The sequence below is a fragment of the Culex quinquefasciatus genome, chromosome 3, assembly GCF_015732765.1.
Source record: "Culex quinquefasciatus strain JHB chromosome 3, VPISU_Cqui_1.0_pri_paternal, whole genome shotgun sequence".
In the NCBI taxonomy this organism is placed as follows: Eukaryota; Metazoa; Arthropoda; class Insecta; order Diptera; family Culicidae; genus Culex; species Culex quinquefasciatus.
Window position 1 is genome coordinate 50,769,034 of NC_051863.1, and position 23,043 is coordinate 50,792,076.

Below are 23,043 nucleotides of genomic sequence, written 5' to 3' on the forward strand. Positions count from 1 at the left end.
TAGGTAATGTCTTTTTAAATTGAAATTCAAATTTTATTTTTATTTGATTTGTTTTTATTTGATGACTTATTGAAATCGATGCTTTTGGGAGCGTTGTTTTATTGCGTATAAAAGAACGCTCCCTTTTTGCTGATTGAATAAAAAATAGATCCCATGAAAAATTTAAATGTCAAGAATACTTGTTTTTTTTCAATTTAGTTATAAGTTAGTAGGTAGCCGAAACCCTTCTTTATTTTTGTCCGCATAATATGTGTGACTTTCTCAACTGATTTGAATTAAAACAACATTCTTCTAAAAACTGATACAATAAAACGTTTTATTTGCAACCGAAGACTGCACGCGCTATGGAGGTTGGAGTTCCCACACAGGTTCGATTCATTGGATCGATTGTATTTTCTTTGCACCTTACCACTTACTCTCATCAAGTCCGGCTTGTCTTCTGCTACCCTACACACAAATCAGCGTGTAGTTTTTTTTTATTCATAAGTTTTGTGAGGTTTAATAAATATCTACGGGTTAGTCTTCACGGAGCAGTTTTGAAATCGTGAGAATTACAGCAAAGAACATGGACAAAATTTACAGCACATCAATTACCTGATTGGTTGGCCTTCTTCTGAACCGAGGTCGAGGTTTACCGCACATACTAATTTCTCAAAGACGATCAAAAACAATGAAAGTATTATAACGCTCAACAGTGGTGATGCCCGTGAGAGGACGAATGGTTGTGCTCTAATTCATCGACAAACATCTCAAAGGCTTTTGTACTGCGGACTCTCTATATCTCTCGCACTCGTAGACGACATTCCGGAGGATAACACATTTACTCGGAGCACTCCTCTTTCCTCTAGCTCGATGGCGGGTCCCGACGTTCCGTTCCGGCCTCGAGAAACTCAATGGAGGCCGAATTGATGCAGTACCGCTTCCGCGTCGGCGGCGGCCCATCCTCGAACACGTGACCCATGTGGGCACCGCACTTGGAGCACCGGACCTCGGTCCGCACGCGGCCTGGTTGTGTGATTAACAATAGGAGATTGCCGCCTTTTAGTGTGAGTTGTTAAGCGATTTTTTGATTGATGATGGGGTTTATTGGTTCGTGTGAGGGGATTTTCGGTTAGCACGTGGATTTTTAAAAAGGGAGGCAAAAAATATTCGGGAGGATGAACAGATGCGATGTAAAGAGCAGTGAAACGGATTGTAAGCCAGCGAAAACGGAAATCATGAATGAAACAAATACATAAAAGAATCAATTGGAATGAACCAAATACGAATAAAAGATAAAATAAAAAAGTCCAACCCATTCCCACGAAACGGTTGTTATTCACGATCGTGTCACGTGAGAAGACCCAAAAGACGGTGTGGCAGCAATTTGAGTTTGTCGCAGTGAGAGATATCGATTCAATTAAGAGGGGGCAAATGCAAGTTTCGATTCATATTTCGACAGAGTTATTGCGTGTGAATGGGGAAGAGAAGAAAGAGAGAAAAAAGAACAATATTTGATTAGAAACCGACACCGGTATTCAACTTTTCTGTCGTCAAAGTCAAACTGGCTAAATTTCAAAATAAAATCAAACAATAAGATAAAAAAAAACTTCAAAAACAACTAAAACTAAATCCAAGAAAAAACTTACTCAAATCGAACAGAGCAAACAACTCAACATCAAACCGATAATTGAAAAGTAAGAAAAAACAGCAGCGTATGTTTCAATGCAGAGATAGATCGGTGCGTAAAATGAAGAGTATGATAAGCGCAAGGTGAGTGCCATAGATAAGCGAATATAGTGCCTCGAATGATTAGCTGAAAGTAAAGCAATGAACAAATAAAAAAAAAAGCGACAGGCCTCTGATTAGCGTGCTGCTCGGCGAATGAACGACGACGACGATGTGAACGCGGCAATGGGTGGATGCGAACAGACGATTGATTCTTCCATGAAGGGTGTGATTGACATAATTAGGACTTTGATGATGATTAGAGTGAAGTGGGTAATTGATTAGGATTGCATATCACGATAAATGTTATTTTTCTTTTTCTAGTAATCTTATACTTAAACAAACGTGATCCACTACAATGTTCAATTAAAAATTTATAACAATGCTTGCAATCATACCGCTGAAAACATTTTTTGGAGATGCTAGGTTTAATTATATTTTTTTCACTAGGCCTAGAAAGCCTTATATAAATTCATAATTTTGATCAAAAAATATCAAATTGTTCACTCTACAACTTTGTCTTGGCGGTATCTATTGCAAGAGATTCCAATTCGATACTAGGCGTTCGAATATGAGGCAACAATCCAAACCTCTTTTACTCCAGAGCCCAGTTGCCGACAAAAAAATTAAAAAAAAAACAACTCTTGATTGTACTTTGCACTTCACCTTCAAAATGCATTTTCTCAAATTTTGCAACCAAGTTTGGTAGGATTATTTGTTGTAAACCGTATAATCATTGGTTTTGTGCTTTGGAATTGTTCTTTTATTACGTAACGCAAAAAATTGGAATTTTAGACCCTCTCGTAACAAAAATTCAAAAATCCAAATCACTTGCATGCAGTTCCATTCAAATTCCCGAATCCGCTCTGCAGTAGATTTATAGGTAAAAATAAACCTTGAAGTGTGTCTTGTTGGATGAGCGTGTGTCATATTTCTTACTGGGAAGTTCAGCTCCATCTACACTGTCGCTGACCACGATCATACCCAGTTAACTCAATCGGAATTCTGAAACGGAATTCAATTAGAATCGTTTACGTATTCCGTTTCAAACGCAACAACCGATTCCGTGTACGTACACACAGAAAAATATTTTGTAGAATCAGCCTGTACGAGGTTTGATTCAACAAATTTTTTGTTGAATATAATCAACGCCGATTTTGCGTTGAAACAAACCTTGATTTTCGCAATTCCACTTAAGTATTTTGTTGTTTTGAAAAAGTTGCTTTGACGTTTAGCGTTGATTCAACAAAAATCTTGATTTTCAAATCAACAAAACGTTTTGTCGATTCAAATATGCCTTATTTTTCTGCGTGTACCGGTTGTTGCGTTTGAAACGGAATACGTGAACGTAAACGATTCGGATAGAATTCCGTTTCAGAATTCCGATTGAGTTGACTGGGTACACGATAGGGTGGTCAAAGATTGACCCATCACTAGGCTAAAATCCAAATTTGAGCTTTTCAGCAAATAATCCTAGAAATATGGTGTCTTCGGGAAAGTTATTCAAAATTTAATGAAGGTCCTACATCTAAGAATTGATAAAGATTGGCGACTATGGCGCCCTCCACAGGTAAAAAACTCTAACAGTTGATTTTCTCCATACACTTTGACGATGTTTGCCCATACAAACTTCAAGCGGGAAGGGTTCCCGTGGTCAGAATGAGCTCAAATTTGGAATTTAGCCTAGTGGTGGGTCAATCTTTGATTTCAGGGGGTAGCCCGGATTTGGACCACGCTAGTACACGCTCATTCGAAGTGATTAATTTCTGAGCTATTTTCCTACGAGGAGAACTCAAACCGCATATAACGTTGTTTTTTTTAAATTACAGTTTGTTTTAAAACTATTTTTTATATTTTTCTTAGAAAAGCAGCTAAGTACCTATTTTTCTTTAATTATATTATGAAGATTTAAACTATCTAAAACTGCAGTTTTTTGTTGTTTTAGAAACCGGCTTAAGTCAGGGATACTCGAAATACCTCAAGAGCAAAAAAAAAAACAAAATCACTGGACCTTTTTAAACAAAACTCCAGAACTGTAAAAGTGTTTAAATTGTTAGAAGCACATTTTAATTATTAAAAAAAATACTACATATATGAAGCGTCAGCAAAAGGGCCATAAAAAAAATGACAAGACAACATTTTACCATGGATCAACTATGATCCCCTTGGGACGAGCTGACAAGAATGATGCTTTCTGGCAAGAAGGGTCGCAAAGTTTTTTTAATGAATACTAAAGCCCTACGTCAAGTTTTATGTACAACGGTAGAAAACACGATCAAAAACCATTTCTGATCACTTTTTTTTCATTTTAATGCAAAAAAAGAAATAATGACAAGACGATATTTTTTCGATGGATCAACTATGGTCCCCTTGGAACGAGCTGTCAAGTAGGAACTTTTCTGTCAAGAAGGACCGAGAAGTTAATGTTTCAAAATTGATTTGAAAATCCATTTTATACTCTTTGTGGTCGTACAAAGGGTCAATGTACTCAGAAAAACAAGCTTTATCGCTGTAAAAATTAATATCAGCAATCTAAGCATCATTTTAGGACCCAATTTAAGAATCTATTTTGAACTATTTGCTGCCATACAAAAGGTCATTGTACTTAGAAAATAAGCTTCATCGTTGTGAATATAATACAGTTCTTGTTCGGTAACTGGGCTGAGAACGTAGCCCAGTCACCGAATGCTGCTCGCTAACTGGGCTGAACGAAACATTACGAGGGGACCCCCGATGCATAATACACTCAACCCCCGGTGGTTGGTCACTTTTTCGTTTGACACTTTTTTAGTTTGTACCCCGTTGGTTGGTCAAAGTCAAACTAAAAATTGACGAAATGTCACTTTTTACACGGCGCTCACGCACACTATCAAAATAAACGTTTGGTAGTGTGTGTGAACTCCGTGTAAAAATGGGGTCAAACTAAAAAGTGACCCCGTTCGTTTGACAACAGTTGGTGTCAAACCATCGGGGTTTGAGTGTATTTTAATGATGAAATATAAAAGTAAAAGTTACTCAAATTTATTAACAGTGCTTACTTTTCATATTTATTTAATTTTGACTTGAAATTAAGTACAAAATTGAAGAAAACTGTTTTTATTTATTGAACATGATTGGCCCAGTTAAAAAGCAGCCCATTTAAACAACGCCAAGTTACCGAACAAATACTGTATTACCAATTTAGGGCCAATACGCACCTCCCAAGAAAAGGGGACAAGAAATTTACAAACAGCAGAACAAAGGAGAGAGAACGATTTTTTGGGCTTTTCTTCACCCTCTCTGGCTTGCTTTCGCTGCAGCTGCTACCCATTTGAAATTTTTCTTGACCGGTTCCTTCAGAAGTGCATATACCGCTTTAAGGGGTTACATACATGTAGAAAATCACAAAGTTTCATATTACAGAAAATTTATAAAATCAACTTAAAAGATGATTTACAATCACTTCTGAAGACGATTTAAGCTAAAAAATTTGCAATGCGCAAAGCGAACTGTCAATCTTTGCGAGTGTTTTTCTCTGAACACCTAGTTGATTTACGGGTGCCACGATATCTCGAGATGGGATAGACCAAATTGGCTAAAATTTGGGGTGAAGACTCGCAAGACATATCTCGTGTGCATGACGAAGCCCGATTTTGAAATTTTGCATTTTTTTAAAATAAAAAAATCAAAAACTTTCGATTTTTTATATGAAAAACATAAAAATATTTTTATCTTTTTTAAAAATAAACTTTTTGGAAATCGGCCTTAGTCATGCACACAGGACCGGTTTAACGAGTCTTCACCAAAGTTTTGAGCCGATTTGGTCAAGGCAGTGTTGAGATATCGTGGCACCCATTTGTTGAAAATGCTAACTTCAAATAGATATATCTCAGCAATGATACAACCAAATGTCTTCAAATTTATTTTGTTAATAGTTGAAAATGTATATTTTAATGTCCTGAAAACAGATTTAAAAAAAAAAGTTTAAGTTTGTGCTCAAACCAACCTCTGACATTTTTGCCGATTTACATGTATGTAACCCCTTAAGCTTGATTTTAGGACCCAATTGAGCGGGTTTTTCGTCTTTCGCTTTGAAGTGAAGTGGTTATATTTTACCAACCTCTAATTAATTAATTAGCACACAACGAACTTGAAAAAATAACGAAATTCGTGTCATGTGGCAGGAAGGGACGAAAAGTTACGATTTGATGAATAACGGTTTGAACGGATTATGACAGGGATGATTTTGTTTTAGTAACTCATGATATCGAACGGCTTAAACGTGCTAAATAAACTCGGGATTTTTTGACAAGCAAAAACATAGAACGCTGCTCGAGCATGCATAAAAAGGAACATAAAACATAAGCGAATCATCAGTCACTCATACAACATTTTTCTCTCTCACGCTCAATCATCTCACGCACTCACACAACACTCAAGCGAAGCATCTACACGCGAGCACAAAAGCGTGTCACGCACGCCCCCCGATCATCCATCAATCAGTATCCTTACCGGCTAAGCTGGCATCGGCGTGAAGCGTCACCTTGCCCTTGTCCAGAACGTCGTTAAACGCGGGCCACCCGCAGCCAGAGTCATACTTGGTGTCCGAGCTGAACAGTTCCTGGCTGCAAACGACGCAAACGTACGTGCCCCGGTCGTAGCACTTGTTGTACTTGCCCGTAAAGGGCCGCTCCGTCCCGGCTTCCTGCGTCACGTGGTACTGCAGAGGGGTCAGCTTCTTCACCAGCTCGGCCTTGTCCGCGGGGTTCATTTTGGACGGGGTGCCTTCCGGATCACCACCACCACCGGAAGTTTGCTTGCCACCTGGAATGGGATTGGTGGGAATGGGTTAAAATGGGGTTTGTTGCTTATTTTTATTTGTTTTATAAAATCAATTGACCTTCACCAAAGCATTACAAGCAAAATTGACTCTTGAGTAGAGATTAATTTAAAAAAAAATTGAAAATACCTATATCTCTGACTTCCAAAATTCACAGACTCAATGAGATATAAACGAGCACGCTCTCTCAGCATAGGGGAAATATACCCATTTTAAGCCTAATAAGCGGTCGTGTTTGAATGATGCTGGACAATCTGGAGTGTTCCTTGAAATTTACTAAAACCAAGTACACCAACGAGTAGAGCAACTTTTTGTGAACATTTCTGTTTACATTCACTTTTATTAAAAGTTATGCTATTCCTTTTACAAGCATTTAAAAATAATATTTCCCAAATGCATTCTAATCAGTCGAGTGCATTGGGCCACGCCCATTTTCTTATTTTCAGCTTAGTTCTTTTTTTCTTCCAGCGCTCTTTTGGGTCTGCTTAGTGCTTGATGAAATTGTAAGCGAACACTCACGAAAAGTAGCATTTATAGAGAAAATTTCCTGGCATCACTGGCTCACTCGAACAGGTGCTGCTGGTGGTGTTTTTGGCCACCCTTTGTTCTTTATTTGCCTTCGCTTCTCGCTCGGTTTTCTTCAGCCTTCGATTGGAATGGGTCGGCAAAATTCAAACGTCAAAAGACTTGGCGCGTTTGTATTTTTGATGGCGCTTGCTAATTATTTACATGTTTCGGGATTATTTTTCAAGTGAGTGACTAACTCATGTGCAAAAGAACATGTTGCCGGTAGTTGGAAGCAATTTTATATCTTAAGCGCTTTGAAATCGTTAGCGCAAGTGAAAAGATATTGATGGCGACTTTCGTTAAGCAGTTAACCTCTCATCTTGCGTGTGGATGTGTGTGCCACCAAAATGATGAGAAATGGTCTCGCAAAATAGAAATTATGATCAAAAGTGCATTCAATTTGATCTTTTTGTCCAGTAAATGACATAAATTTGCGTGCTTACTTGAGGCGGTGCTGTTGCTGGTAAGTTTATAGCATAAATAGTATTTTTGGAGCTTTAATCGAGCATCAAACTCTTCATACGACGAAGATAGGTGCTTGATTAGAAAGGGTATATTTCCCCTACAAGGGGAAAGTTGAGCCCAACAATAAAAATAAAATGTCTCTTAACACCTGCAGTGTTGTGTACGTACAACCCAAACATCACGAGGTCACTGAAGCAAGTCCTTCCTTCCGAAGTCGGTTGGCAACAGAAGAAAGTCAAATATGTTCACTTTCTATCTCATTGGGGCCTTGTCCACACACTTTTAATTGACGACGCACTGAACTATAATAGAGCAGCAACAAAGTTTGTGTAACTCTTGATTAACCAACCTAGACCCAGAAACCTAATGCATCCACGTGCTGCTGCGCTATCAAAAGTGCAGTTGACCGTTAAATGGAGCCAATTGTTGTTGTTTTGCATTAACCGGTGGCAGCATCTGATCGCACATTATTCAAACATCCATCCAAGTGTGGGCTCCGTCAATTGGAACATCAATCCATTATGCATGCTACGGCTGCATGGGTGTGGGCACTTCCACCCTTTTGTACTCGGTCAGCAATGATGGACAAATGGGTACTCGCCCAATTTGAATTAAATTGTTTAAGCTTCACATTTTTTTAACAAATTGTAATGTTAATTGACAGTTCTCAAATTTACAATTCAAACTTTTTCAAAAATCAAACTTATTAAGAAGTGAGCATCGGTGGAAATGTCTATCGTCTAGACCAGTTGGACCGGTCAGCAGTACCTATGGGGCGCCGCACCCACATCCGATGTGTTCACAACCTTTGGGTAAAAATAGTACCTACTGTCGACGTAGCGCCGCAGCATTTGGCACCGAAGTGCATTTTTTCGCAACGTTTCACGTCGTCGCAACTGCAGTTTGTTTTGGGATGCTTTTATTTTTTCAAGTTCAAGTTTGTTTGCTCTGTTCAAGAAATTTTTGTTTAGTATCGTGTGAATTGGTTGTTAGTTTCTTCGTTAGTGTTTTATTACTTTAACGCTTTAGCCCCCAAGCTAGAGAGAAATAATCAAGTTTGCAACAACCGTGAGAAGATTCCAAAAAGTCCAGCTATCAACCAAATAAGAAAAAATCCACAATTAAATAACAGTGTTTTTTAGAAAGTAACAAACATTTTCAAACATTTCAAATTTCAAAATCTTACCAATTTCACTTTTTTAATAGGGTAAATACACCCATTTAAGCCTAATAAGCAATCGTGTTTGAATGATGCTGGATAATCTGGAGTGTTACTAGAAATTTACTAAAACCAAGTACACCAACGAGTAGAGCAACTTGTTTAGAACATTTCTGTTTATTTTCACCTTTACTAAAAGTTATCCTATTCCTTTTACAAGCATTTACAAAAATATTTCCCAAATGTATTCTAATCAGCCCATTTTCCTATTTTCAGCATAGTTGTTTTTTCTTCCAGCGCTCTTTTGGGTATGCTTAGTGCTGCCAAAATTGATGAAATTTTAAGCGAAAACTCACGAAAAGTAGCATTTATAGAGAACGTTTCCTGGCATCACTGGCTTACTTCAACAGGCGCTGCTGGTGGTGTTGGTAGCCAGCCTTTGTTTTTTATTTGCCTTCGCTTCTCGCTCGGGTTTCGCCAGCCTTCGATTGACATGGGTCGTTAAAAGTCAAACGTCAAAAGACTTGGCGCGTTTGTTGTTTTGATGGCGCTTGCTAGTTATTTACATGTTTCGGGATTATTTTTCAAGTGAGTGACTAAGTAATGTTCAAAACAACATGTTGCCGGTAGTTGGAAGCAATTTCATATCTTAAGGGCTTTGAAAACGTTAGCGCAAGTGAAAAGATATTGTTGGCGACTTTCGTTAAGCAGTTAAGCTCCCATCTTGCGTGAGGATGTGTGTGCCACCAAAATGATGACAAATGGTCTCGCAAAATAGAAATTATGATCAAAAGTGCATTAAATTTGATCCTTTTGGCCAGTAAGTGGCAAACATTTGCGTGCTTACTTAAGGCGGTGTTGTTGCTGGTAAGTTTATAGCCTAAATAGTATTTTTGGAGATTTAATCGAGCATCAAACTCTTCATATGACGAAGATGGGTGTTTGATTAGAAAGGGTATATTTCCCCTATAATATAAATATTTTGTTCTTTGCAAGGCAACCCAAGATCGGATCAACAATGTCAAAAAAAGAAAATTGTAGATAATTTTCTCAGCTTTTCAAATGTTCTTTTTTATTTTCAAAATTGGACAAGGATGGACAATGGACAAAAACACATTTTGTCTTAAAAAAAAATCACCTCAAAATGGCTTTAACTCGGAAACGATGCATGTTATCAAAAAGTCACAAGAGTACTTTTTGAATTTAGCAACCTAAATTTTTTTTTCGGGGAAATTTGCACATTAAAAAAAAATCCGTCATACTCTATCTATAGCTCAAAAGTTGCCACTTTTTTTGCGTGGAAGTAAAAAAAATACAAAAATCGAAATAGGTACAGTTTGTCAAAATCGCTTGTTTTTGTGATAAAAGTGAATAATAAAAAAAGAGTTTTTTGTGTACCTTTTCCCGAATAGTCCTAATCATAGCCTAAACTTTGCCTAAGACACCAAGTCGATTAGGAAATCCTTTCTCAAGATACAGATTTTCAAATAATTAATTAAATATTGCATAGCACTTTTATGTGGATTTGTATGGAAATACCAAAGACTCAAAAGGACTCATTTGGACCTAAGGAAACAATTTCATCTAAATAAAAAATACAATGAAAAGTCAATATGCGAAAACTTAGAAAATAGCTCAGACAGTAAAGTTTGACGAAATCGAGTTTTTGTGTTCAACAGTGAAATAAAAGGTGGTTTAGAATTTAAAAAAAGCGTCCGCTTGGTTTATGGACGGCCCCATACAAATAATTTTGAATGCAATTTTGAATTCAAAGAATCATCTCTGAGCAAACTTTAGCTAATATTTATAGTCTCTGATTCACACGGGCTCCATAAAACCAGGAAAGTCGACAAAAAAAACATAAAAATGTTTGTATTAGCCTAATGTAAATCAACAATAATTATTTAATTAATAAAAACTTAATTTTCTCGTTGAAAAATATTTATTAATTGTTTATATTTCGAAAGTAAAAAAGGTTTCTGGTATTTTCTATTTGAAATGGCACTCTTAGATTTTTGATCAGATTTGGTAGTTAAAAATCGGTCAAGTTTAGATCGGTAAACTATTTATCAAAATGAACCTTTTTTACAATAATATATTTTACTACCGAATTTAAGTAAATTTTACAGAACTCGGCAGTCTTCAGTTTATCAAAATTGATCACTTGAAAATCCGGTAATGTTTTACTGAAATCGGTTAAATCTAAATTTGTAAATTCTTCACTTCAAAATCTATATCTTTCGATACTTTTAATATTATTATGCAAAACTCATGCTATCATTGTCACTAAATTTTTATGAGGATTTATAATTACTAGAATTAATTTTTATCAATAAGGAAAAAATAATTTCATCAAATATGTACTGTACAATAACAACAATTCTTGTAATATTCAATTAGCTTTACTTCGTCAGGAGATAGTGATAGTGAAGCGGATTGCAGACTAGATTTCTCCATAAGATGACAATACCAAGCCCAAATTGCCTAGGAATTGATAATTGGGCGTAGAATTAATTCCACCTGAACCAGATTCTCAACACTATGAGAGCCGGCCGCTCCCATTTCCGCCGCGTACCAGGGTCAAGGAAAGGGTTTTGGAAGACGGAAAAGTGTTGATGCTCCACTTTAATAAGGGGATAAGGGAAAATCTCCACGGTATCCTCAAGTAAGTTTTGCTTGGAGTTGAACGGTTTTTGGGAAGGTATGTACAATTTTTGTACTATTCAAAAACAAAAAATAGTAATTTATTAACAATGTTTAGTGCAACTTAACAAAATGAAACTTAAGTCGACTAGTGCAACATTTAAGAAAGATACATTAATATATATAGACCCTACACGGAGAAAAAAGAGTTCCCAAAATCGTGAACAAGCATTCATGAAAATGGGAACCACGAACAAAGTGTTTAAATTTCATGGTACGTCTTCAAAATCGTACCATGGGATTTGAACACTATGTTCGAGGTTCCCATTTTCATGAACGCTTGTTCACGATTTTGGGAACTCTTTTTTCTCCGTGTATAGACCCTTCAAAGTTTTACAAATGCATTATTGGAATCTATAAATTGTTAGTTATTCAACAAAACTGTCGACTTCAAATAAAACACAAATCAAGTCGAGTTGTAGTGGCTTAAACAACTGTCCCGATTAACCCCGTATGACAGCAATGCAATGGCTTTATGATTCATCCTCACTTATATCACTTAGATTCGGTTTAAAACGTTTCTTAGTCCCACAATTAATTATTGATTGGATTGAATAAGTTGATTTTCTTTTTTTTTTCATGTTTATCGAAGCCTTTTCCTCCAGATAAACGACATTCGCCACGCGTATTCCTGATTGTAATCCAATCCCAATACCGTGTTTCTCCTTGCACAAACACGGTTACACCACGCCAAGCCAAACATTTCGGACTGTTTTAATTTTAGCCAGGGCATGCATACTTCGGGACATCACGACCCACTTGCCGATCGGACACATCGGTTTGCTGGTCTATTGCATGATTCAACGCCATCACTTTGGTTCATCTTTACGACAACACTACTATCGTCGTCTTGCTTCCAGATTATGTGTGTTCCCAGTTTCACATTTCGACACTCTATTGAAGTCTAGGTAGAGGCTTCACCAAATCCAATTAACGCACTATCATTCGATACCCTTAAAAGGAACCTCGACCCAGGGCCGCCGGCGACGACGACGACGACGATGGTGTTGTTGATGGCAATTCTTAATTAGGACACAATATCGCATTGCCTCATCGAGTCGAACGAAATTTCAACGCGAATTCCCACCGACTAAAACTTACACTGGATCTTTTCTTGCCTTTCCTTTGGCTAATTTTAGAACACGGTCAAACTTTGTACACACTTTCCACTGCTGCTACTTTTTCGTACGCCGAAAATTCGTGAATAATTTCCGAAACCCAAAATTTCCACTTTTCAAACAGCACACTCGCGAACCGTTCCCTTCCGGCGTTGACTTCAGACTGAGTACACGGGCTGATTTTAGTGAGCCACCTTGTACACCCCGTGAGAGAATCGAGCAATGCAGCGCAAGTTGAGGCGCATAAGCCGGACGCGCGGAGCGCAAGCAAAGAGGAGCGGCCACGTTGTTCAAATAATGTGAATACTTTTTTATGCCACAGAGAGAGAGATACTTATACTCTCGGAACGCGATCAGAGCAAGGTCGTCGCGGCATTTTATAGTCGTAAAGTGCGATTGGTCACTTTGGGCAGTTGTTTTTGTTTGGAGTTGGGATGAGATTGACTAAGTGTGGAAAAGACAGATTGTTCAATTTAAAAGTTTGAAATTTATTCGAAATTAAAGCAAAGATTTATTAATTAAATAGAGCACCCAACTCTCCAGTAGTAAACAATATTAAGTAAGGCTTCCGAAAAAAAACGAAACTATTGGCACTACGCCCCCCGGGGCATGGCCTTCCTCTAACGTGGGATTTCTGCTCCAGCGCCTCTGACGAGACAGGAGAAACCGGGACCGACGTTTTACTTCACCATCCGATAGAAGCTCAGTGGATAAGGCGGGAATCGAACCCGCGTCTCATAGCATCATCGGGATCGGCAGCCGAAGCCGCTACCCCTGCGCCACGAGACCCAAGGCTTCCATCACATGTGAATGAAATGAGTTTTTTATGCATACATTTTTTGCAAAGTAGGATACCGATTCTCGCGATTTTAAACTTTTCGAGAATTGAGTCCTAAAGCCCTACGCAATTTTTTTTTCAGAGCAACCAATGAAATCCCGAGCAAACTTTCCAAATATTTGTGTTTAGATAAATCTATTGACACTTCAGGTGAAAACAGAAACTTATTAGAAAATATTTAAAAATTGAAGCAGACTTTATTTTTAATTTATTACGCTTTACACATGAATATAGTTATGATCAGAGCAATTTTCTAGAATTTCACAAATCGACTTCTCATTGTATTCCTTATGTCCAAATAAGCCAATTTACATCATTAGTTTCTTCATACTAGTATCCATACAAATTTGGGAATTGGGTCCTAAAATGAAGCTTAGATTGCTGATATTATTGTTTACAGCGATAAAGCATATTTTTCTGAGTACAATGACCCTTTGTACGACCACAAAGAGTTTAAAATGGATTTTTAAATCAATTTTGAAAAATTAACCTCGCGGTCCTTCTTGACAGAAAAGCTCCTACTTGACAGCTCGTTCCAAGGGGACCATAGTTGATCCATCGAAAAGATGTTGTCTTGTCAAAAAGAAATTTTTGCAAAAAATGAAAAAAAGTGATCAGAAATGGTTTATAATCGTGTTTTTAACCGTTGTACATAAAAATTGGCATAGGGCTTTAGTACCCAATTATCCGTAGAAAAGTGCAACATTCGATAATTTTTGAAAATTTTGAAATTAAATATGTCTTTATTGAACTTTCTTATAATAATTACATTTCTTTTACATGCTAAGTGGTATGGCCTAATGCTCTTCATCTTTGTTGTATTTTTCGTTTTATTATTAACTTATCACATTTATTTTATTTTCTTCAAATTGTTTTACATTATTGCATTGAATCGAATACATTTGGGTAAAAAAAATCACTTTAACAACTAATCCTAACTTAAAACTAAAAAAAATAATTCATTAAAATATTCAAAATCATTAGAACGAGTAAACTACGAACTGTATTTTAAGATAAATGCTCCAAGCGTTCTTACTTGTTCCTGGCGAGTTTTGCAACCACGCAGTGTTGTTGTCATCTCTATGAAAATGTTCAGAAGTTCTTGTGGTGAAAACAGGTCACTACTGCCTTCACCCGTTGATGCTGGTTGGTTTTCCCTCGGTTGCTGACTGAAGCCTGGAGGTGTTGTATTCTCTGCAACTTTTTGCCGCTGATTCAACGGCAATGGCTGCAGATTTGGAACCACTCGAACAGATCCCGCTCCAGGTGACGCCAAAGCAGGAAAATCCACGTCCGTGTATGCTGGTGGTGTTTTGCGACGATTTGGTTGGTGCCTCGTCGTCGCTTGCTGCCGAATTTTTACAAACTCAGCACGTTTTGGGCAGCTTCGATTCTTGGTAGAATGGTCGCCGCCACAATTGAAGCATTTCGCTTCGATGTTCTCGTTGATTGTTTCGCAAGCTTGAGTTTTGTGCTCACCTCCGCAGGTTGCACAACGACTCTTGATGAAACAGTTCCTTCCACCATGTCCAAACTGCAAGCAATTCGAACATTGTGTCACGTCACGGTGCACTGGACGATAACGTTCCCAAGTCACGATGATGTTGAAAATTGCCCGAACTGCTTTCAGCTCAGACGGCGTTGTCGATCCTTTCTCGAGATGAACCAGGTACAGTTGATCACGATACTTGATGTCCTTGTTGTGTCTCGTCATCTTGAAGACTTCGATCACGTTCAACTTAAGAGTTTTGAGCTCTTCTTTCAGCACACTCACATCCATGTCGTACAGGCCTCGGAGGACCTGTTTCATGGGGCGTTTACCTGGATCATCATGACTGTAGTATTCAATCTTGGTGTTGTTCAGGAAATCCCGAACGTAGTTGTAATCCTTTCTGGTAGGTAGCAGAATTTTGAGTCCATCAGCACACAAGCGAATGGAAGCTCTTAAAGCACCAGATTTGATAAACCCGGTCAGCCACTTTCGCACCGAATCCGATGACGATGTTTTCACAAAAATGGGTGGCAACTTTTCCCGTCGTTCAAATTCTTCCTTCTCGCTCACGTCCACAGGGAGGGTAGCAAACTGGTTTCCAGACGAATTTTGAGCGTCCTTGCTCAAACTGCCTGGCTTTGCAGGTAGCGCTTCGGCATTCTTTAGCTTCTTCAAATCTGCCGATCCTGCTGGTGAGGACCGCCTCTTTTTCTTGCCGTGAGGCATTTTTGCACTTTTTAAGCACTTTTCAGGAGCTAATATCCAGGAGTACCTCACTGATCGGTGGTCCACAAGGGAGTGACATTCGATAATCTTCTTCGGTCTTCGGCAAAGTTTTAGGTTTTGATTCCAAATAATCCAAATAATCAAAATTCAAAAGTATAATATTTTAAAAACTTTTTTAGACGAAAATTCAATTTCTAAATTGAAAAGTAAATTTTTATTTTTTTTGGTAAAGTACAACGTTTTCATCAAGTTATAGCCATTTTTAGGTTAAATTATTCAACAAAATTGTCTTTTTTTTATTTTAAAACTAGTGTCCATCGAGGTGCCTATCCTTTAACATCTTTGAAAAAAATATATTCGAAAAGCTGATCAAACTCTCTACATTTTGCTATTTTGGAAATACAGTCCAAACCTGATTATCCGAAGGCCTTGGCAAAAAAATTGGACCGAGTCACGTAGCCTAGTGGTAACGCTTCCGCCTCGGAAGCGGTAGATCGGGGTTCAAATCCCGGCTCGGACCAACACAACTGGTGATCTTTTCCCTTCTGGAATCGATTGCTTAGTAAAGGGAAGGTAGTGTATCGTCACAAACTGGACCTTATCACGACACTTTAGGAAGGCGACCTATGGAATGTTAACATTAACCCTAACATGTTAACATTAGTTGAGTTAAAAACTGCCACTAAATCCGCTTTGTAAATGCCGGCCCCTCAGGAACTGGGAAAGATTTACTCCTTTTTTTACTTGGCAAAATTTCCCTTCGGATAATTAAATCACAAAAAAAAAAGTTTTTCGCTGTCTTATTTTTGTTTGTCAAGCTTAAGTATGATCCGTAAAACTACCCTAAAGTCCAAGAAGGCGGCCAAAATGGCGGTGATGAAATATTGAAAAAAAAAATAATTTTAATTTTTTTTCGCAATTCGCAATTTTTAGTGTAAGAACGGGCCTTGACCGATCTTATGCACTAGGTTCCCGAAGAACACCTACATCTCACCCTTGCTCTGAGTCAGTACGAGCAACACGCTAGAACACGCTTTGAGTGTTCGTGCCAGGCATGCACACCTTCTTTTCCGGTTACGCATTTTAACTCGGCCGGGGGTGGTACATTACGTAGGGTTTGATGTAAGTATAAGCGCCTAACCATTTATAGTATGCCTATCAACTTTCATTAAAGCAAAACTGTTTTATTTTTAGTTTGAATTCAAAAACTAATTGTTATTTACTGTGTACTGTTTTCTCCTGAAATCTTTCCTAGTGTTGAGTCGTGTTTATCTGTTGCTATTTCTTTTGTCGCGGTGTTTTGTTACAATTTTTGGTCATAAGCATGTTATAAAAGTTTACCAAAAATACATTAGTAATATTTGTGTTAATCCTTTAATCATTCCATAAATTGAGTAAGGGCTCGAACCTCACTTGCTTAAGAAAAAGGTGAAGTTTCAAAACAATGGACAGTGAAGGAAATATACTATGTAAAGAATCAATAGTAAAAGAAAGATAGTAACTTATGAAGTAGATAAAAAATTTAACAATAGTTAATACATAGAGGTAACAAAAAAGCTTAGATTGTATTAAGGGTAATTTACAGGGAAGATGAGAAATTATTCAAATAGATAAATAAAGAAAAGGCACATGATAAACAAAATTGACATCGCTGCCAAATTGAGGGAAAGCAGACAGTTTGTTACAGCAGCATAAATTGGTAAAAAAGAGTGGAAAAGCGTTGAGAAATAAGAGAATCAAATAAGTAAAATCGCAATCAAATGGAGGATAGTAAACAGAAGCCGTTTTAGAAAATCAGTGAAACAAAATAAACAGAAGATAGCTGTTAGCTGAAATGAAGAGAAGAGAAATCCCGTTCTGCGATGCTCAGGTACATCCACAGCAGTTGACTCAACATACTGCAAATCAAAACAATACCGTCTGCAATCACAAATTACTTCCCTTTCCCACATTGTCAGGCCCCTTTCTTTTAGCCGTCTCTACTCTGACCCTCGCTGGTCAAAGGTTTACGAGTCGTTTCCACAGGCCACCAGCTAGGTTACACCTTGTCATCATGATGACTAAACCAAGCCAACGTAGAGGTAAGAAAATAGGACACTTGCAAGGAACCAGAGCCATGCTGTTTTGTCCAAACAGCACTAAGGGCAGGGGGGGCAGAATGGTCCGCCTAAGTAAAATACGCCAAAAACCATAGTAAAACATAAAAATTTATGAATTCAGTGTAGTAGGCTTATGATTTGGGATGTTCCCTTCAATGTTGGTTGATGAAAATTTTGAGCTTAGAACTTTTTTTGAGCCACTTAAAAAAAAAGTTTTTTTCGACTACTTTTCCAGGGTGCGGGGCAGAATGGACCACCCTGTGGGGCAGAATGGGCCACCTTAGAAAACAAGCCATTTCGTCTAATACAACGTTAAAGGGAGATAAGAAATGACTTAAGGGACCTTTCTAACATAGTTTCCATGAAGTTAGACAACTTTTATAAAAATAGTCACTTAACAAAACAAAATTTTTTGAAAATTGTGTTAAAATGTTGAAATAAGACACTATTTTTACAAATAAGCACCAAAACAAGTAAAAAATCAACTAATGTTGCATTAAACGTGATTTGAGAAGCTACAAGGAGTGAAATAATCCATTTAGCTCAAATTTCGTGACTTTTGATTGTTTTTATAAGGCAGGAAAAGGGTGGTCCATTCTGCCCCCAAGAGGATTTTAATTTAACACTTCCACCACCAAGCCTCTAAATGATTTGAAGGTTCCGTTGTTGTTTGTTTACCTTGGTAGTAACCTCTAGTAACATTATAAGCATTGAACAAACTTTTTCAAACAATCATACTTTTCAGAAAGCTTATTTAGAAACCTCAAAATAAACAACATTTGCGTGGTTTTGTCAATTATTTACATTTTTGCTCATAATTCGAAAAATACAATGAATTCAAACGTCGTTTTCGGTATGGTGATGCTATTTGACGTCCTTTATAAGACCCTTGCCTTACAGTTGGTCTAAATCCATTCTAAAGCCCAAAACCAAGGGTGGCCCATTCTGCCCCCCCCCCCCCCCGGTCCATTCTGCCCCCTGCCCCTACGGATGTAGTTGGGCTCCTTCCGGGATGTTCCTCGCCTGGGTGTCAACCGACGAGTATCATCAGTATCATGCACCCTTGGCCTGCAATAATTTTAATTTTTATCTGGCTAAAATGGGGTCGCAGAACTCGAACTTGACCTTTTGTCGTCAATAAACATAAATATACACAAAAGAAATTCTTCATTATTCGATTATCCGAAGTCCCATACAAACCTTCGGATAATCAAACTTCCGATAATCGAGTCTGTACTGTAATGGAGTGGTAGAAATGACAGTTCTCCCATAAGGAATACATTGTAGAAAAAAAGCAAAAACTGCTCGAATGGATAGCTAGTGCGCCAATCCCGGGAATTCCCGGGAAAAAAATCCCGGGATTTTTTCAAAACCGGAAATTCCAGAATCTTGGGATTTTTTCAATATTTTGTCCCGGGAATTCGCGAAATTGAAAAATAAATATCAAATTTTAGTTTGTAAAATTTATTTTGGTTGTGGAAATAAATAAACAGTTGAATTGGATTTTGAAGCATTAAAATTTGTATTTGACATCTATCAGCATTAATTTGGCTTATTAGGGAAAATGGTTAAAATATTAGTTTACAGATCCGCAAAATGCCTAGCGCTTTAAATATTTTCTATTTAATTTTATTTATTTAACATTCCAACGCCCAAGGCTCCAAAAAAGTTGGAACGGTAACTTCAACTCAACGGATCTCGGGCATAACTCAACCAATCAAGATGATTCTTCTTTCCAGTGATTTGTTAGGATGTCTAGATGATTCTAGAATTTTGCAGAACTTAATTTGATCAAATCTGTAATTTTTGCGATTAAAAACATCGTTCCAACTTTTTTTTTCGCGTACAAAAAAAAATTCGCCAAAAAATCCGCGGAGGCAGTCGTTTTGAAAAAAGGTGGAACGATGTTTTCGGTCGCAGAAATTACAGATTTGATCAAATTAAGTTCTGCAAAGTTCTAGGATCATCTAGACATTCTTACAAATTACTGGAAACAAGAATCGTCCCGATTGGTTGAGTTATGACCGAGAACCAGCGAGTTGAAGTTACCGTTCCAACTTTTTTGGGAGGCTTGGGCGTCCGTGTAAGTTGGACATGCGTTGGGCGTTCCAGTGTTAAAAAAGACTTGGTATTATATTTACGGTATTTATAAATTCAAACTGGGAAAAAATATCATATTTATTTATTTCTCACCAACCACCAGCTTTTGGTGCAAATTAGGACAAAAGTATCAAATTAAGTAAAGTAAATCTTTCCCAGTTCCTGAGGGGAACACCCTTGAAGAGTATCGGGGCCGGCATTTACAAAGCGGATTCAGTGGCAGTTTCATTCTCAACTTAATGTTAACATGTTAGGGTTAATGTTAACATTCCATAGGTCGCCTTCCTAAGGTGTCGTGATAAGGTCCAGTTTGTGACGATACACTACCTTCCCTTTACTAAGCAATCGAATCCAGAAGAGAAACGATCACCAGTTGTGTTGGTCCGAGCCGGGATTTGAACCCCGATCTACCGCTTACTAGGCGGGAGCGTTACCACTAGGCTACGTGGCTCGGTCAAGCCAAAATTTTTGCATAATGTTTTGTTTTTTTTTTCGGTTACAACACGAACAGAACAAAACGATTAGTAAAAAAGTAAGTAAAATGTTTGTATGTAAAACATGAGATTCAAAACTTATCAAACAATTTACAATGACTGGTATTATTTTATTTCTTCCAGGTAATTTATTTCATTCTTTTTATAGACAGTTTCAAAGATTTTTGTTTGACTTATGTGGTCATGTTATATAAAAAAAATAAAGGACTTTAATTTAAATCACACTGGATCAAACATTGTGGTTCAAAAAAAACCAAAGCACTACATAGAACAATGAAACAATTTTAAATGTTTTTAAGCTATCAAAAAACGGCTGTCCTTGTTTAGATTAAAGTATAGACGATTACCAAATAACAGTATGGAGCGAATTGTATGAAATATTCTAACAAATAAAATGAAAACATTGATTTTATGAATTATTTCTAAAATTTCCCGGGAATATTTTTCCCGTTTCCCGGGAAATTCAAAACCCGGAAAAATTGGACGCCCTAGATATGGCCTTGTAAGACTGTCTGCAGCGCGAAGTTTTATAATTGTTTCAAATTGCGAGCAGTTTTAATTTTTTAGAACTGGCGGAAATGAAACTAGAACACAGTGCTCGCAACGCACTGATCTAAATGTTGTTTCAAAAAAAAATGCTTTTAATTGTGTGCGTATGATTATCAACACAGCATCATAGTGTGTGTGTGTGTAAGAATACGTGGATTTATCTATATATCTGATTTTTTTTTGAAACTGAGTTCTATTCCAGTTCCAAATCGTCTCACGTTTGAAACAAACTCGTCGAGCAGTTTTATTCCGGTTTCAAAATACTGCTCGAAAAATAAAACTGCAACTCCGCGTTGCGGGTGGTCTGTTTCAGTTCTATTTGAAAAATGAAACAGCTAGAACAAAGTAGAGCCGCGTTGCAACCAGTCTAATGAATGGAAATTACCAAAAAATAGTTTAGTATCAAAACTGAAAAAAAAAATCGAAGGAGGTAAAGTTTGTAAAAATCTAGTTTTTGTGATAAAAGATATTAAAAAATGGATATTTTTTAACGAGTGCACTTATTTTTTCTGAATAGTCAAAACCATAACCTACAACTTTGTCGAAATTAACCAAAAATGTATTTGTTTAATGAGTTTATTTTAAACATATTTAAATATTTACTACAAAACAAGCTGTTTCCAAACTCAAGATGAAGTCATTTTACACACATTAAAGCAGTGTGACAAAATGAAACAAGAATAAAAACATTACACTGGTCAAAGTCAAATTGGGTTTTCAATAGCTTTGCTGTTTTTTTTAATTAACTTTCTTTTGTTATTCCGATGAACTCAAAAATTTATCAAAATCTTTTGATTCTTGATGAATACAATAAAAATCTGTCAATCTGAAATATATTTGAAAACGTTTAAGGAAAAGAGTACAATTCTGGGTTTTTAGAGGTCCAATAAACAAAATTTTCATGTTTTGTTTTTTTTTTAAACTTCAGAATAAATTTGGAGTGTTTGCAAGTTATTAAAAAAGTAAAAATGTTAAAAAAAAATGAAATTCTCGATTAAATTTTCAAAAGGCCCTATCTGCATAGGAAACCCATGAGGGATAGGTTGTTTTGAAAATTTAATCTAGAAATAGTATGTTGAATTCCCGATCTTTCCTGACTTCAGGACAAAAAAACAATACAGTAAAATTTATATTGGCTAAACAAACGCACAAAACAGACAAAAATCGAGATATAACATAAAATTTGCAATTGAAAAGCACCTTTGAAATATGTTCATGTGATTTTTTGTCAGGCCAACACCGAAGTAATGAGAAATGAGCTTATTTACAATGATTGCTGAATGCTTGCAATCCCATTATAATCCGCAATTTCCCGGCAAATAAAAGTAAGTGAGTCATTAAACTACATAACGCATAATGAGGATCCCACCTGCACTCGGAGTGGTATGCAGACTTGCACGACTCCCAACGGAACCCATCCCGGCCGGAACAACCACCAATCTGGCAGAATTCGTCGCAATAAACCTACGAATGGTTCCAATTGATTCGAACAGCGAAACATGCTAGCTTATTGAAGCCACACAATTGAAAATAATGTCAATCTCAAAAGATGGCCGGACAAAATCAATAAAAACTTACCGGATAACGACGTGACTGCTTTCTTGTTGGGGCGTGATTAATGAAAATACGTTTTTACTGCACTCGCAATTGTTTTAATATTGATTAGCTCACCGAATTTCACTGGAAACTGATGAAAAATTTGCTAAATTTCACGGAATAATCCGGGCAAATTATCAAAACATCACCGTTCACGATCTGATTTTTGCTTTGTTTTGACGTTTGTGAAAGTGACATCTCAAGTGGAAACCGAGGGGTTCTTCAAAGTTGAGGGAGCCACGAATGTGACTAAAAACTTGTTTTGTTATTTTGGATGCTTATATGTATTGCGTGTACGTATACGAAAAAGATTGAGGTTAAATTTTGTACTCGCCAGCAAAACAAATGGTGTGCTAGTGTGCGTGAGAGCAGGCTTAGATAACTCTATTCTGGGCCTTGGCAGAACCCAGTCACGATAAAAATCATGTTTTGAGATCCCACTTTTCATACGATTTTTTGAGTTCAGGTACTACAACCATAAAAATGGTTATATGGGTTGAACTGAAAAAAATCGTATGAAAAGTGGGATTTGGAACTCAAAAAATCATGATTTTTGGTAAGGGTGTAGCTTGGTTCTAGCAAGATTCTAGCAGAGTTCTCACAGAGCTGGA

At 37.2% G+C, this 23,043-nt stretch overlaps 1 protein-coding gene across 7 annotated transcripts; it reads right to left on the reverse strand.

The window, feature by feature from the left end:
* Positions 1-289: 289 nt before the first annotated feature.
* LOC6039822 (methionine-R-sulfoxide reductase B1) lies at positions 290-22,608 on the reverse strand. 7 transcript variants are annotated; one of them, XM_038261742.1, is made up of 4 exons: positions 22,508-22,607; positions 22,415-22,432; positions 6,199-6,510; positions 290-1,038 (listed from the first exon to the last, which is right to left on the reverse strand). In XM_038261742.1, the coding sequence occupies exons 3-4, from the start codon at positions 6,455-6,457 to the stop codon at positions 845-847; spliced, it is 453 nt and encodes a 150-aa protein (XP_038117670.1). In that variant the 5' UTR covers positions 6,458-6,510; positions 22,415-22,432; positions 22,508-22,607; the 3' UTR covers positions 290-844. The 7 variants fall into 7 exon arrangements, with proteins under 7 accessions (XP_038117670.1, XP_038117669.1, XP_038117668.1 ...); XM_038261741.1 differs by having other exon boundaries at positions 22,415-22,436; XM_038261740.1 differs by having other exon boundaries at positions 22,415-22,608.
* Positions 22,609-23,043: the final 435 nt, after the last annotated feature.

Coding starts and splice junctions, on each gene's coding strand:
- LOC6039822 (XM_038261736.1), bottom strand. CDS start 22,254: ATGGGTTCCGTTGGGAGTCGTGCAAGTCTGCATACCACTCCGAGTGCA. Junction 6,511..22,205: donor GCATACCACTCCGAGTGCAG/GTGGGATCCTCA, acceptor ATCCCATTCCAG/GTGGCAAGCAAACTTCCGGT. Junction 1,039..6,198: donor CGCCGATGCCAGCTTAGCCG/GTAAGGATACTG, acceptor TCACACTAAAAG/GCGGCAATCTCCTATTGTTA.